The sequence below is a fragment of the Magnolia sinica genome, chromosome 4 (genome assembly GCF_029962835.1).
Source record: "Magnolia sinica isolate HGM2019 chromosome 4, MsV1, whole genome shotgun sequence".
Classification (NCBI taxonomy): Eukaryota; Viridiplantae; Streptophyta; class Magnoliopsida; order Magnoliales; family Magnoliaceae; genus Magnolia; species Magnolia sinica.
Window position 1 is genome coordinate 109,809,151 of NC_080576.1, and position 17,923 is coordinate 109,827,073.

Here is a 17,923-nt window from a genome sequence, read left to right on the forward strand (position 1 = left end):
GGCTTCATTTGGCACCATAGATTTGAAATATCCTGGATTAGAAATCTCTGGATTTAAAATACTCTGGATTTGAAATCCTTCAGTTGTATTAGGCACACTAATTCATAATCTCCCATAATCCAAAAATAGCTATGCATAGTATTTTTACAAGGGTTTAAACTAAATTAACTTTAATATCCCTAATTAGTGTATATATTTATGTAATGTTTGACATAATGATTATACTAAGCCTGTTGAAATATAAACTTCGGCAAAAAATGATGAAATTCCAAGTCTCCACAAGCATAAGTTCACATTTGAGCGACTAATCAGCGAAATTTACCTGTTGATTTACATGGACAATGTTTGGACTGCATAGATCATCCTATTAAAATAATTTTAGTGATGCAGTTAATAATCTAATTGTTTTGGGATGTCACAAGATTAGTAGCCTAGTAACACAAATATTACACATACGACTCATGAGAAAATTTTAGATAAAATTCTAGCTTCCGCCTTGATTTCAAACCCTCTCTTTAGGGGATTTGAAATCCCCAATTACTTTACGGGGCCAAACACACAAGGAATTTCAAATCCCCTCATCTCCCCAAATCCGTGCTGCCAAGCAACCCCCTAATAACAGTTTCTTATAAAAGTTTTGGATCAGCTTGGTGTTTGTGCTTTTTTTTTTTTTTTTTTTAAATTTAAATTTATTTAAATGGAGGAGAGAATCTTCTTACGAATAGGTTGGGTGGCATATCCATCAGACCTCATTGCTTCTTGTAGCGTGGTCCACTTGAGCTTTGGATGTGCTTCCTGTTCTAAAATGAGGTGGCCAAATGTATGAACAAAATGGATATAATACACGCACCATTGTGCATCCTAGAGAGTTCAGGGCTGCTAGAATCTAGGTAATAGATTGTGTCCACCAAGGCACTTTGTGCACCCCATCTACTAATGTAATGTAAGTGTCATGTGGGCATGTGAGATGTCAGATTGATAGTGAAGGGTAAAGATTTTCTTGTACAAAATTAGATTTTTGTTGTTTTTATAAGAAGGGATAGTGATGTCCACTCTTGAAACCTTCTTGTGGCCCACTGTGATCATGATGTGTTGCCATCCAACCTATTCAGAAGGCCACATAGACTTGTATGAAGGCAAAACACACGTATCAGCTTGATCCAAAACTTCTGCAGCTACTAATAATTTTTTAATGGTGGGTGTTTAATCATTACCATGTGGTCCACATGAGCCTTGGATATGCATTATTTTTGGGCTTATACTATAAAATAGTATGGAAAAAATGGATGGATGGTGTGGATAAACCCATACATCACGGTGGGTCCCTGAGAGCCCAGCCTTTTCCGAGCTCAGGATAGGCGGGGTAGTACCCAATCCGCGTCCCGATCTGGGTAGTGTCTCTCCTCCCTGGGCCGAAGTTCCATCCTCGGTGGAGCCCACCGTAGTGGGTAGGACATCTACTCTCTCCAGCATGCTTGTCCAACCACCAAAGTTGGCCACCCAAGGAATCAACCCTATAATTTTAGTGGTGAGATTTTTATGCACATTAGTTGCACATTTCGTGTAAAAAATCTCATGTCATGTTTGGTATTAATGCTTCTAATGTGGTGGAAAACTCACATACATCATTACAACTTATCATTGATTGGATAAAGTCAGCTGCCAAATCACGCTAATCCTACGGCACCAAAGACGGGGATAGGGGAGGTTTGTTGACGTGGCAAAGTCCAGTCAGCCCCACCCAAGATGAAGCAGAACCTTATGAAACCCACTGTTACGAATTTTTACTTTGATTCAAAACTTCGGTGGGCCATGAAAAATGCAAACAATTTCTTCTCTTGATTTGAATTTCTCTTTGCTATAGCCAACTAGAATCTATCTCATGGACCGTTCAGATTCAACACCCATAACACGTGTGTAAAGGTGCGCACCTGCGTAGGTCGTGCGCAGGTGAGCATGCCTCTCTCTCTGTTTCTCTCTCTCTTTATATATATATATACACACACACACACTGTCCATTCATGTTGCCGGTTCTATGTATGAAAGGCGCTTAAAAATGAGATAAATCTAAAGCTCATCTGGAACACACCATAGAAAGTAGTGGGATTGAGTGTGTTTATCTTTGAAAACTTCTCGTGGATAATTGTTGGATTAAGCTAATATTTGTGTTTTCTCATCATCTAGGTCCATGTAATTTCATGGATAGATTGGATGATAAACATCATGGTGGGCCATACCAAGGTTTCAACCGTGGGCATCATTGCATCCACTGCTTTATGTGGAACGGTCATTTGAGTTTTCGATTGCACAGTAAAATCAGATCCTCAACCTGCCAAAAAAAATAAAAAAATAAAAAAATTGTCTGTTGCAACCTGGTTACACCATCATCACACCTATTGCATTTAATGTAGTAGTGCTGACAATGTCAGTAAAGATGTGAATAGATAACAATTCATGAAAACATGAATTTGTTATTTGTAACGAGTAGAAAATATAGGTTTTTGCCTAATAATACATTCAAGAATTTATATCCATGTGGAATCATAGCAGTTATTTACACGGTACTTATGACCAGAAATAATCCAACGAGAGCGGTGTAAGGTGAATACTCGTGAATAGTCGGTTTTACTTCCAACCATATATGGTAGCAATCATACTCGTCTACATCACGGTAACAATTTAACAATGTAATTGCGAATCCAAACAGGCTCTAAATGTATGAGAAACTTCCCATGCAACATCCACATATTGCAATCGTACCATCCATTAGATCCCTTCCATTCATCGTGGGCTTCGTCTGAAAGGCTCATACTGACTAGATAATCCAAACCATTCAGTCGATGGCATATATAAAATAAATGTACAAGATCGGTTATACAAGATAGGTCTAGTAATACCATATGGTATTAAAAAAGATCGAGGATATACTTATGATTATAGAAAGCAAAACCGGCAGTCAGGCACGCTACTGGGTGAGATGGACATTTTGTTTATTGAGTTGGAAGCAGTGACTAGATTTCATCTTAACCGTTGATCAGATGCCCACCAAGCTCTGAGAAGGCTAATTAGGATATTTTTTCAGTCAATTAGGAGATTTTTCAGTGTTGTTATTATTATCATTTTCCTTTTTGTCTGTGGCCCACCATAAAGTTAGACAAGGCTATGACAATGTCTGTGATGATTGTTATTGGGGCCAACCTAGTGGGCCCTGCTGTCACGTGACATCTGAAGGTCACTCTAATAAGGAAATGCTAAACGCCCCATAGCTCATTTTATGGCATGTCATGGAACTCCCAGGGAATTGCGGACATTAGATGGACCATAGTACATGAAATAATGGTAATTGTCTAATTGATAATTAAAAACTTCTTGTGGGCCAGCAAAGCTTTGGATTGAGATGATATTTGTGTGGTCCCTTCGTCTAGGTATTTTTGACCTTATTAACAGGATGGATGGAAAATAAACATCTTGGTGAATCCATGAAGTTTTTAATGGTGGGGATTTAATCATGACTATTTCCTGTGGTGTGGTCCACCTAGGATTCGGTCAGCTTTATTTTTTGGATCATGCCCTAAAATGAGCTGTCAAAATGGTTAGACAGTGTGGATTTAAGGCACATACACCACGGTGAGCACAGCAGTCAGGGGTCCCACCCACCTCGGAATGTGTTGGGCTCTATGGGCCGAACGTGATGTATGTTTTTCTTATATCCACACCATCCATCTATTTTTGCAGCCCATTCAGCAAATGTATCAAAAAATGAAGCAGATCCGAAGCTCTATTGGTCCATGCCAAAGGCCACTGTTGAAACCTTTCTAGGGCCCATCATAATGTCTATTTGTCATCCAACCCGTTGATAAGATATTTCAGACCTGGATGAAGGGAAAACACAAATATCAACCTGATCCAAAACTTCTGTGCCCCCCAAGAAGTTTCTATTGGTGGGAGTTTAATCGCCACTATTTCCCATTGCATGGTCCACTTGAGCTTTGGATCTACTTAATTTTTTGTTTAATGCCCTGAAATAAGGGGTGAAAACGGACGAACGGCATAAATATAAAACACATAAATCACGTTGGCCCCTACCGTTCCACACATCCGACAAACTACCGCTGGGGGTGTTGCTTGCAACACCACCTGATCCACGTCGACGACAACCTGAATACTAGCCTGAGAGTGCATGTATTTTCTACAAAGCGATGCCCATGTTTTAGTGATCCGAACTGTCCATACGTTCTGGTGACCCCAACACGGCCAATGGCTGGTGTAAAAGCTCCGTTGGCCCCACCATAATATATGTATTTTATACTTGCTTTTCATACATTTTTCAGCTTATTTAGCTGAAGGAGCCAAAAAAAAAAAAAGGCCGATCCAAAGCTCAAAGTGGACCACACTACAAGAAACAGTGGGGATTGAACGCCTTACGATGAAAACTTCCTAAGGTCTATAGAAGTTTTAGACCAAGCTGATATTTGTGTTTTACCTTCATCGAGGGTTACGTGAGTTTATTAATAAGTTGGATACCCAAGTAGTTTCCAACGGAAATTATTCAATCCCCACTGTTTCCTGTGATATAGTTCACTTGGGCTTTAGATCTGGCTCATGCTCTAAAATGATCTGTCAAAATGGATGAACAGTGTAGATAAAACACATATGTTATGATGGGGCCCACAGAGCTTTGACACCAGCTATCTGGGTGTGTTGGGTCCCCAGACACACCACGTCCATGACTAATGGAGATTAGCTGGCTGATTCAACCTATCACATCAATGACCGTTATTTTGGGACGATGTTGTGTTTTCTCCACTAGCCTTTATTTAGACGAAAATCAACACTATCCATTCGTCACGTAGGCCATAGCAGCACGTTATCGTGGGACGCGGATTAGCTACCGAGAGGTTGAGTAGCGAGACTCGCCACTGAAGTGACGTAACCAAGTTGTGTGGTCCCACCATGACGTATGTTTTGTATCCACACAGTAAGAGAATGACTCAGATTCAAAGCTCCAATGGCCCCACCACAGAAAACAGTGGAGAGAGTGACGCTAACCATTAAAAACTTTTAAGGGCCACAAAAGTTTCCGATCAAGCTTATATTTGTGTTTTCCCTTTTTTTAATGTACTTTTTTAACTTAGGGTTGGATGTCAAATAAACATCACGGTGCACCTTAGGAAGGTTTCAGCGGATGCCACTCTCTCCACTGTTTTCCTTCCACTTTATTTTGACTCATGCCTTGAAGTTATCAACAAAAACATACATCATGGTGGGACCTACGTAACTTTGTGACGTCACTTCCGTAGCAGTGTCGCTGCTCAACCTGACAGTACCTAATCCCCTCCGTTATCGTGCCGCCTCTCTTGCCCGCCAACGTGTAACATGTGCATGACGCCCGAGTGGCGCGATAGGTAGGTCCCACACCGTGACGATCACCTAGCATGAAAATCATCCCAATCCGCTCTCCTGGTAGCCCACACCTATAATTTGTGCCAGATCATCGTCCATGCATCACCGTTGATAGTGACACCCAATTTACATCCCATCAGATGAGTGGATCACCCCAATTACAATGCCTAGCTAGTGATCAGTTCCCACCTCTAGCACAGCTCAGATTTCCCACGTGTGCGACACAAATCAATATGATAGATAGACGCAGTATGCCAACTCATCATGGTGTGGGCCATGTGTGGTTATTCCTCAATTATCCCAAAAGAAATTAAGAATCCCAGCTCATATCCCATTCTCCATTTCAACACCATCCTCAGTCATATATACAACATAAGTAGAACTATAATAAGAAATTCCAACCGATTAATAAAACCCTAAAAACCCAACAACACTGAATTCCAAAATTAAAAAAATAAAAAAAAAACCCTTCAATTACAAAAAACATTCATGCAGAGCAGCATGCATTGACACTAACACCATACTAATCTCAATTTCTTTATTTAATCACCCTCCCTAATCATACTTAACTAGTAGGTGGGCAGAATGTGATCACATATCGTGGGGCCCGGCACGTGCGAAGGCTAGATGAATCATCGAAAGCGAAGCTGTACGCACGTGGGCAGATCGCCTTAAACAAGTGCGAGAAGAGCGTCGGCTTGCAGCTCTTCGGCGACGCATAGTCACCGGTACAACAGTACTTAGCTGATTTAAATGCCAGACAAGCACTCTTACACCCGACCACCTTACCGTTCCGTCTCACCTCGAACATTGACGGACAGCAGATATTTAGATCGGTTTCACAAGCTGCCACGCCGCACCCGACACCGCCGCTGACCGGTATCATTGCCACCGGTAGGTTGAAACCATCGACTAGGCTAACGTCGTAGTAATGTAAGGCTGATTTGGAAGTTCCAAATGTCATCTCGACTACTGTCGCAGGCGGGACTCCGCCCATTCCTTTGCAATGAAGTAGACCTGCGCAGTCGCCGGTCTCACAGGAGCCTTTGCCGTTGTTGTCGAAACAGCATCCTTGCCTACCCCAGATCCGACCGGACCATCCATTGGGTACGTTGAGGACTACTTCCTCGCCGGTGCTTAGATGGAAACCACCGTCTTCGGGCGTGTCATGGCCTGCTCCGCCGAGGATGCCAGGCCATACGCTCTGGTTACAGTTGTTAACTAGGATGAGTTGGGTTCCATCTGCAACCATCGAGAAAACACAGCCAAAAAAAAAAAGGAGAAGAAGAAGAAGAAAAGTTCATTAGGATATTGTTAGTTGTTAGTAATCGGATCAGATCAAATACCCCATTGGGGTCCACATATATGCAGAGATGATCTAATGATGAGAACCATCTAAATTTCTAGCTGAGCAGCAGTAATAAAGTTACTTTGGGGCGAATGATTCTAACTATTGATAAGGTGGACTACTCAAAGAAAAAATTTCAATGGCTTCAAGTTCACAAATCAACGGTTGAGAGAGAGAGAGAGAGAGAGAGAGAGAGAGAGAGAGAGAGAGTATACTTACTTGAGAATGAGATGGAGAGGAAGATGCAAAAGATGAAGAAGAGAAATGAAGGAGTTGCCATTTCTTTCTTTTCTTTTATGTGTGTGTGTTTTTAATTTGATAATGGAAGGTGGGATTGGATTATTAGTAGAGAGAGAGAGAGTGAGGGGGAGAGAGAGAGTGGCTTCCCTGAGTTTCGCTACCATGAAACGCTACCACCGCATGTATAACGGTCCATGAAGAGCACCATCCGTACCAATCGGGGCTTTTGTTTTTTTCTCTTTATTTTTTTTACTTTTACCAAGAAGCATATATCCCTTGCTTTCATCGGGGGTTTCTCCTAGTGTTTCCTAGTTCTACATGCCAGTCTCTACACGCGGCTACACGTGCCAATATGGCACAAATGTCTAACATCCAATCCCTTCCACAGAGAAGCCACTTTGAATATAACTTTTTTTTTTTTTTTTTTAGGGGGGTCGGGGGAGCTTGTTAGTACACACATGTCAGTGCACACACTCCGTGTTAGCCACCCCCGCTGGGGATCGATACCAAGAGCTCAAGTGTTAAACGAGGTATCTCCACTCAGTTTTCAGTTGAACTATGGATCCAGGTGTTTTTTTTAATATAACCTGGCACTAAAACCAGACATGTAAAATTGTCAGGTGGGGAACACAAGGGCAAAAACAATGGACCGTGAAGAAAAGCCTCCAACGGTTCATATTAGATGTCCATATGGCCCACCTCATGCCCGGATTTGGTATGAGAGCTGATTAGTTGCAGGCCAGGCCTCACCCAAGACGTTGCGGCCCTTAATGTGGTGCCCACCTTGATGCATGCATTTTATATCCACGCCGTCCATCTTTTTTTTTATCATTTTAGGGCATGAGCCCAGAAATGAAGTAGATTCAATTATAAGGTGGACCATACCATAAGAAACAGTGGTTATTGACCATTAATGGGCCACGTAAGTTTTGGACCCAGCTGATATTTATTTATTTTTCCCTTCATCCGGTTGAAGTGGCCTCATCACCAGGTTGGATAGAAAATAAACATTACCGAAACATTACGGTGGGCCCTAGGAAGTTTTCAATGGTAGGGCACTCAATCACCACTGATTCCTACTATGGTCTACCTGATATTTGGATCTTCTTCATTTTTGAGATCATTCACTAAAATGATCTGGAATAGCTTGTGGACGGCGTGGATATAAAGTATATACATGAAGGTGGGTCCCACGGTAAGGGCCGCACCGTCTTGGGTGAGGCCGGGGTCGCACCTAACCCGCTCCCCTGGCAAAGCTGGGCACATTAATTGCCACGTCCAGCTGCGTGTAGAAACTCGCGTGTAGAATTTGTAAACCTAATGTTCTCTTATCCTATTAGGTGGGGTCCATTTGTTTATGTGGGCCTCTCAATCAATCATCTCCAATACAATAAGTTAGGAAGGAGTGGAATCCTAGCTCACATTGTCCAGCGTTAATGTATTCTTTATGGGCTACGATCCTTTTCAACTGGTGGTGAAGACCCTACACAAAGAGATGATCACATGCGATCCATTGTACTTGAACTTCACATACATCCACGTCTTTTCCAACTGACACGTCACATGTGGGACATCCCATCCATTAAAAAGCTATGCCCGTCCATGATGATCCAACGGCCCAAAGATACGCTGACCAACTGATTACGTGGGCCACCGTTGTACATTGAGTTAGAAAGTGAGTTTTCGGTAGATTTTTTTTATGTGGCCTGCCTGATGAGTGGATGTCCCATGAATGGGAGACAGCTGGCGGGAAAGAAATAGTAGTTCGTGAAGTTCAGATGCAGCAGGCTGTATGTGATCATTTTCAATGAAGAATTTTAAGGGGCTAGATCCAAGTTCGAGTCCTAGGATCCGATTACCGACGGGTTCGGGTCTGGTATGACCTTGATTCAACTAAGATCAGACCCAATCCACACCCTTCAAAATTTATAAGGCTGTCCACGTGGACTTAGTTCACTCTGACACAGATGTGGAGTTGGGTTCGGATCCAAATCTTGGGATCCGATTAGCAATCGGGTCTGTCATTGTTGACCATGATCAGATCAAGATCCAACCGATCTACGGTCCTAAATTGCTTAGGATGGATGCAATCCGATTGTACGATGCTATGGAGAGCGTGTATGCATGGAATATGGAAGAGGTCTAGCTTTGCCTTTGAATAAAGAACGGTGAATCTCCATCATTCGATGGATAGTAAATTCAAAGGACACATCATGCCACCCACTTTCTCATCGTTGGTGCACATGATTTCTTCTTTTGTACGCATGAAGATTGTTTTAATACTATCCACCTTTGGTTCCTGCATGGTACATGCAGTTGTACGTGAATATTTACTTCTCTATATGCATTTCGCACGTGTGTGAACCGATGCACGTGCCTTGAGAACAGAACTGATCACCTACCGGCAATCGCAGCCCTTCTTGTGGTATCGTACCATATTTTCGGCCAACATGGAACTTCTGAAGGAAAATCGTTGCCATGAAAAAGGTATGTCTTACTATGAAGATTATCTGGAAAAAATCAGACTGTTTATCTCATCAGATAGACCCTACTATGGCACCAATGAAAACCGACGGTCTGATTTTAAATCTACAGGCGTCGCCCATCAAGTGAGCAGATCTGGCTGATTTTAGAAAATGGTGATGAATGTCGTTGGGCCTATCATTTTTATGGCATTGATTTTCTACCTAAGTGGTATGTTGGAGGAAAGGATGTTATGGCACCTCAAGTTGTGGTAGAGTTGCGTGCAGGTGTAACATATGTGTTGTTGTGCTTATCTAAATTCATTGAAGAGGACTCGCCCATGCAGGCCTGAGCATGCTAAGCTTGCCGTGGTATATGTTTTTTTTATTCTAATGCGCACATATATAGGACATCTGAGCCGTGAAAACGTTGGGTCCCATCATGACTATGATTTATGAAACGATTAGGTCAATCTACCATCATTTGGGCTTCTCGCCATTGAAATCAAAGGATGGCCAAGAATCTGAAACAATGTAGAGTTGCGCCCCATCTGATAAGGGATCTACAAGATTCTCACGTCAGCTAATATTCACAACTAGTTCCCACCTTTTTCACGGCTAGGATGTCCTCTCATACGGCGGATTGGTGGTGAGAGAATGAACTTTGCAGTGTGGGAAGCTAAAACATGCTGGGCTATGTATGATCATCATTCCTCATCATACGTGGCACGAATGTACATCAGTCCAGATTAACTCGAACCTCAGATAAAATGGATGATCTAAACCATCCAATTGATGACCATCAAATGGATGGTAAAAGAGAACGGTCAACTGTCCAAATTTAACGGGTGATATCTTATGGTTAGTGGAACAGTGTGATTTTTGAGCTATGCTTCACTCAAAATGGGCCCCCGAGTAGGCTATAGTTTTTTGAGCCATGCTCCCCTCAAAATAGGTCATACTCTGCCGGCAATCCGAGTCAATGGAGGACTACTCGTGTAACATCGTCAGATTGGAGAGATATGCTAAGAAGCCGGGACCGTGTGTACTAGGCCGCTCTTTTTCACGCCACCTGTATTCCATGAACCGCGGATTAGGTGTCACCAGCGTAACCCATCGGGGAGCGGATTAGGTGAGACCCCGAGGTGGGTGGGACCCCTGACTGTGGGGCCCACCGTGATGTGTGTGATTACATCCACGCTGTCCATCCGTATTGAAAGCTCATTTCAGGGCATTATTTCAAAAAAACGAAGCAGATTCAAATCTCAGGTGGACCATAATTCAGGAAACAGTGGTAATCGACCATTAAAAACTTCCGTTGAGTCACCAAAGTTTTGGATCAAGCTGATATTTTTTTGGTCTCCTCATTCATATCTTTGTGACCTTACCAACAGGTGGCTTCTATGAAGTTTTTAATGGTGGGGATTCAAATAAGATTTGGATTGCTACATTCTTGGGATAATGCTCTAAAATGAGCTTTCAAAACGGTTTGACGGTGTGGATTTAAGGCGCATATATGACTGTGAGCCCCACACAGTCAGGGTTCTCACCATCTTGGTAGATCCGGAGTCTCACCTAATCCACTCCCAACACATTGGTGGGTGTTTCCGGACAGTGGGGCCCACTAGGGAGCGGATGGGGTGAGACCCAGATCCACCGGTGTGGTGGGGACCCTGTGGGATTCAATGTGATGTATGTGCCTTGAATCCACACAAAATAAAGCTGACTCAAATCTTACGTAGAACCACACTGCAGGAAACAGTTGTGAATGAATCCCCACCATTAAAAACTTCATAGATTCCACCAAAATGATTATTTGCCATCCAACCTGCTGATAAGGTCACGAAGCAGGTCACGAACACCTTGATGAAGAAACCACATAAATATCATCTTTATCCAAAGCTTTTGTTGCCCATAGAAGTTTTTAAAGATCAATCACCACTGTTTTTTATGCCATGGTTCATCTGAGATTTGAAGCTGCTGCATTTTTATTTTTTATTTTTTTAATCATGCCCTAAAATGAGCTTTCAATACGGATGGATAAAATGGATGTATTCCCATCCCAGTTGGCCCCACAGTCAGGGGTCCCACCCACCTGGATGGATCCGGGTCTCACCTAATCCAATCCCGGTATCTATGTCATCCATCAGCTTTTCCACTTCATTTCAAAGGGTGTTGCTTCGGTGGATCCTGGATCCACCGGAGGTGGGTGGATTCTTGACCGTGGGGCCCACTATGATGTACAATACTTATATACACACTGTCCATCCATTTTGACAGCTCATTTTTAGGCATGATAAAAAAGAAGCAGATGATCTCAGGTGGACCGATCATAGGAAATAGTGGTGATTGAATACTTACCATTAAAAACTTCTTGGGGCCAACAGAATGTTTATTTGCCATCCAACCTGTTGTTAGGGTTACATCGACAAGGATGAAGGGACCACCAAAATATTAGCTTAATCCATAACTTCTATAGCCCACTAGAAATTTTTAATAGTCAATCACCCTGTTTCCTATGTCAGCTTCAAGGTGCATGTAATAGCCTATTTATTATTATAAGAAATATGTGTTTGACAAATGCAAGGCACAATTGGGGAGATGTAATTGTTACTTTATAGATAACATTATTGTACGCACCCCCACCTTGGGTCGACAGGTAGTTGATCCTTAACCTGACTATATCAAACCTAACCCAAACCCAACAACCCCACCCCGTCAACTCAGCCAATCTAAATTCCAAACCTAACCATAAGTCCCGAACTTACTCTAGAACCACAAATCTTAAAACTCAAAAATCCGACCAACTCACCGAGTCAGCCCACTTGATCAACTCATCTAGTCAGTTTACCCGGTTAACCCACCTAGTCAAATTAAAAATCAAAACCAACCCAAAAACCTAATTTACATAACAAAGATTCCATTCAAAAATCCTGAAGATGCAGCAATGCAACACTATGAGAGTATAACCTCCACGCACTTGAGGGAACCCACTGCCAAAGTAGGGAGTCTTGTGTAGCTTGGGTGGCACCCAGTGTACCGCCTGCCATGTAACACCCTCCCTGCTTCGTCAGGAGCATGCTACGTGTGCTCTTCCTCCCATTTGTGATCCTTAACCGTGTGCAAAACTGAAGCGACTTTGGTGCTCCTCCCATTTACCCGAAATTACAACCTATGCCATTCAAATCAATTCATGAGATTTTGTTATGTGGCAATTTCAAATTCAAATAATTCAAACCTTTTCTTACCCTAAACATGCTAAGAATGACTAGAAAATTAGGCTTGGGGGCTATAAATAGCCCTATCCCCTTCTCATTTCAATCATTTAGAAGAATCACAATCATTCCTCACTACCTAAGAATACCCTCCGTCCAAGGGGTCCTAAGCTATTCCATCCCACCACCAAGGAGATAAAATAACAATTGAGAAGAGTCCATCCCAAACCTTAGCCACCTAAGCTACCAAAGCCTTGATCCTAGCTCCTTGATCTCATTTGCGACACAACCGTTCAACCACCAACCTAGTCCAAGATCAGTTTCATCCATGCCCTCATAAGACATCGTGCAACATCCATTCTCCTCCCAACTCCCTTGCTTATCATATCCATTAGCACAACATCTCATACATAACATTTCCACCTAGTTAACTTGAGTGTATGCTCTATAGTTTCCCGAGTTCCTTGGATCCTGCCCATCAAAATTCAAGTTGACTGGATATTCCGCTTTACAAGTAATTGAGGTAGGGCAGATTTATTTAGCTTGAAATACTTCTTGGTAACGATAGTGCATTAAACACGACAATCCACACACATTGTATACATAGTGCATAAGAATTAATCTTCAACAATTCAAGTGAATCTGTGAAGTAGAGACCCTACATTTGTATGGGCAAAGTGGGTGCCTAACACCTTTTCTCTCCGTAACCGCAGTTCCTTACATGGAATTTTCAATCGTAGATTAAAAAGTTTTTCTTAAGATTAAATGTTTTTTAGGTTTACTCTCCGAAATGTTTCTACAGAGTCTAGCCGACTATGGAATCAAAGTAACTAGTTAGTGATGACTCCAATCAAATATATCACATGTATCCTCTCTTTCATTATTACAACCAAACAACCGTCTTCGTAAGCACGATTCCTTCCACGAGGATCTAATGTTCTAAGTATCTGATAGTGCCTGTAGGTAGCGGTTATTCTATAAATAGTAAATGAGAGTTCGAGGCAAAAGATCCCAGCATCAATCCAAAACCAAACAACAACAAATCAACTATCTATCAATCCAACGCAACGCTGCTTATCCAGTCTTTTGATACACTTATTATTTCCGTTGCTCATCAACGTAGAATCCCTAACTTTTAAGAGTAGTTCAACCCATTCCTGCTCTAAGCTGGATTGACTTAGTTGTAACCAGCAGTTGCAATTCCATTTAATTTGCGCCTGCATATCAGATCTAAAGGAAGACTATAGTGTTAGAAATCGTCCACTTAAGCTCATACGTTGGGTCAAAGTAGCTTGCAACTTCGGTATTACCCATTTATCACACATCAACGCACTTCTATCAGTTAGGTTTGTGAACAAGTTTTATTAATAGGTCTCACTTTTTTGCTTCCATCACTACAAGAAATATGGTTTTTACCTACCAAACTTTTACCTACGCAATTAATTTTCGTAGGTAAAGATGACTTTTACCAACGAAAATCATTTTCGTAGGTAAAAGTAACCTTTTACCGACGAAACTTAAATTTCGTAGGTACAAGTCATATTTACCTACGAAAATTTTCGTAGGTAAAGGGTCTTTTTAATCATCCATCTTTGCCTACACAAATTTTCGGAGGTAAAAGGTGTTTTGAATTTTTAAAAAAATAAAAATTTTAAAAGATTACTTTTACCGACGAAATATAATTTCGTAGGTAAAATATATCTTCACCTACGAGCCTTTTAGTAGGCAAAAGGTGTTTTCAATTTTTCGGATTACTTTTACCAACGAAATATAATTTCGTAGGTAAAAGATATCTTCACCTACGAAGCTTTTAGTAGGCAAAAGACATCTTTACCTACGAAAATATTCATAGCTAAAGGGTGTTCTAAATTTAGGGAAAACCCCTCTTTACCTACGAAAATATTCATAGGTAAAAGGTCTTTTGAAATTTGAAAAATCGAAAAGCTTACTTTTACCTGCGAAATATAAGTTCGTAGGTAAAAGCTATCTTTACCTACGAAAATTTTCGTAGCTAAAGGGTGTTTTGAATTTTTGAAATAAATCAGGAAGATACGAAAAAGTCATCTTTACCTACGAAAACTTTGGTAGGTAAAGGGTGTTTTGCAATTTTTAAATTATGAAAAATCGAAAACCTTACTTTTACCTACGAAATTTAGGAGGTAAAAGCCCTATTTACCTACGAAAATTGTCGTAGCTAAAGGGTGTTCTCAATTTTTTTAAAAACCGAATAACCTACTTTTACCTACCAAAGCCATATTTACCTACGAAAAAATCCGTAGCTAAAGGGTGTTCTGAATTTTCTACCTATCAAAAAGTTTACTTGTACCTACGATACTATATTTCATAGGTAAAATCCATCTTTACCTACAAATATTTTATGTCGTAGGAAAAATCCATCTTTACCTACGAATTTGTAAGTAAAAGGTGTTTTGAAATTTTCGATTATACCCAAAAGTCTACTTTTAGCAATGAAATTGGATTTCGTAGGCAAAAGTCATAGGGTGTTTTGAAATTTTCAAAATACAAAAATCGAAAACCTTACTTTTACCTATGAAATAAAAGCCCTCTTTACCTACGAAACTTATCGTAGCTAAAGGGTGTTCTGAACATATTTACCTACAAAATTATACGTAGTTAAAGGGTGATTTGAATCGAAAATAGTCATAGGTAAAGGGTGTTTTGAATTTTTCAAAATATAGGTAAAGGGTGTTTTGAATTTTTCAAAATACAACAATTGAAATCTTTAGTTTTACCTAGTCATCTTTACCTACGAAAATTTTCGTAGGTACAGTGTGTTTTGAATTTTTCAAAATCCAAAAAATCATCGGTAAAAGTGTTTTTCCTAATGTAAAAATGTATATATTTTTGTAGTAATGTTAAAATGTTTTAATTTTTAAAAATTTTTGTCAATAAAAATGTGTGCGTGTGTATGTTTAATTTTTATTTCATATGAATGGAAATTTATATATATATATAATTAAAAGGTAATATTTAGATGATTTGTAATGTCTCATAAAAAAGAATATTGAAAAGCTTAGAAATTTTAATTATGTTTAAGAAAAATTTTGAGAACAAAATAATTCTTTTGAAGGAAAAAATCGGCATTTTGAAATTTTTGAGAAAAAATAAAAATATGAGAAAATATTTGAGATTTTGAAAATAAAAATTCAAAATTTGTATTTTAAATATTTTTGAAATATTTTATAATAAAAATGATATTTGATTAAAAGAGTAAAAAAATACATTTAGGAAAAAATATGTTATTTTTTAAAGGAAATTGAAATTTATTTGTGAAAAATAAAATTACTAAATTATTAGGCACATCCACTAATTTAACCTTTAATCATTTTTGGACAATCTAATCAGCTCAAATTAAAGAGTAAATAACTTCAGATGTTTAAATCAAATTTCACTGAAATTGTTGATCAATCTTGTATGCCCAATATCTTTCTCATATGTAGCTTAATTGAGGTTCCAAAATTATTCATATGATAATTTCAATCGGATGGTGAGAAGCTTCTAAAATTATTCATTTGAGTTTGGTATGATTTGCATCTTCTTAAATTCTATATTGACGGTAGAAAATGATAGCAAATTGTAGAGTTTTGCTAAGCGCACACGCGTGTGCAATTAAACTCTTGTACGTGCCACACATATGCCAGCATGACACATACATGCTAGATCTCATCCATCCATCAGGTTGGTCCTACTCTGTATATGTTTTTTTCTTCAAAATAAAATCTAGTCCAATGAGTATGTGGGCCTCAATTTGGAAACAGTGAATGGGTTAGAAAACTTCAACCAGGTTTTTCAGAGCCATACTTTTTTTTAAAATTGTGGCCCACATAACACCTGGACCAAACGGATTCTTGAATTAAGTTATTATTATTGTGTTTCTGTTCTGATGGATGGACTGGATCTCAGATCTATTGTGCCATGCTGGCAAATATATGGCATGTACTCGAGCTGTATTGCACATGCGTGTGGGCTTAGCAAAGCTCATAATACAATATTGATATTTCAACATTTTAAAAAGAGAACTAATCACCTATATGCAACGATACCATGGCTCGCGTTACCGTATCATTTATGGAGGACATCAGTACCATGAAAAAGGTAGGCCCCTCAATGAAGATTGTCCTTCTCGAAAAACAAGCTGATCGTCCATTCATTCTCCTTACGCGTGACAATGATGTACGACTATCCAGACCATCCAAATTGTGAGATTAAGCAAATCTCTAGAACCACAAGGTCAAGTAATCTTGACCATCCAATTAATGGCCATCAAATAGATTATTAAAAGAAAGCAGCGAGTGGTCCAAATTCAAAGTAAAAAATCAGGTGCATGGTTAATATTCTTCTCTTTATCATTTTTCAATTATACTCCATCCACACTTGGTTTAGCGATTTGGACGGTTGTGATTACTGTAAAACCATGCCACCTGTACAGCTAAAGAATTACCTCCAATTTTTTTACCTCCAATTTTTAAACGTTGCCCACTCTAGAGTCACTATGGTTGTACATCGAGCCTAGCAAATGGATCATATGGATATACAATATATAAATCAAAGTGGGCCCACAACTACCCCATCAGTCAAATGCACCATTCCATGGTGGGCCTAGGGCTTAAAAATCAAGTCAATTCGTGACTTTTTTGGGCCACACCACATACAAAAGTTGAGAGGGATTACCCTTCATTAAAATATTCATAATCATTTGTTAGGCCCATCGAGATGTGGTTCACAAATCTAGCTCATCCATTATGTGTGTCCCACTTGGATGAGGAGTCAGACCAAGTTTCATATGCATGAAAATTTCAAGTGAGCCCAACCAAGTGCTTTTATATGTTTTAGGCATTTATTCACATGAATTTAGAAGGTATGGCCCACCTAAGATCCATATACGGGTGATTTTTGGGATATCCCATAATTTAAAGGGGGCCCATCAAATGCACGGTGTTGATGTTTGACACATGTCATGGTGGAGCCCACACAACTTGACCTTTGTGTTTAATCCATGCCGTCCCCATGAGGTCAAGCTGTGTGGGCCCCACCATGAAATGTGTCAAACATCAACACCATGCATTTGATGGGTCCCCTTTAAATTATACGATATGCCAAAAATCAGCTGTATACGAAACTCCATTAGGCCATACCATCTAAAATCATGTGAAGACATGCCTAAAACATATAAAAGCACTCGGTGGGCCCCACCTAAAATTTGGATGCGTCTGAAACTTGGTATGACCCCTCAT

At 40.0% G+C, this 17,923-nt stretch overlaps 1 protein-coding gene across 1 annotated transcript; it reads right to left on the reverse strand.

Moving 5' to 3' along the window:
- Window positions 1-5,717: 5,717 nt before the first annotated feature.
- On the reverse strand, window positions 5,718-7,166 carry LOC131243777 (thaumatin-like protein). Its single transcript, XM_058243349.1, has 2 exons — window positions 6,971-7,166; window positions 5,718-6,645 (listed from the first exon to the last, which is right to left on the reverse strand). Exons 1-2 carry the CDS (start codon window positions 7,029-7,031, stop codon window positions 5,969-5,971), a joined length of 738 nt encoding a protein of 245 aa, XP_058099332.1. The 5' UTR covers window positions 7,032-7,166; the 3' UTR covers window positions 5,718-5,968.
- Window positions 7,167-17,923: the final 10,757 nt, after the last annotated feature.

Excerpts from the sequence above, each read along its gene's own strand:
- LOC131243777 (XM_058243349.1), bottom strand. The coding sequence starts at position 7,031 with ATGGCAACTCCTTCATTTCTCTTCTTCATCTTTTGCATCTTCCTCTCC. Across the intron at positions 6,646-6,970 it reads CCTCTCCATCTCATTCTCAA|ATGGAACCCAACTCATCCTA; the intron begins GTAAGTATACTC and ends CGATGGTTGCAG.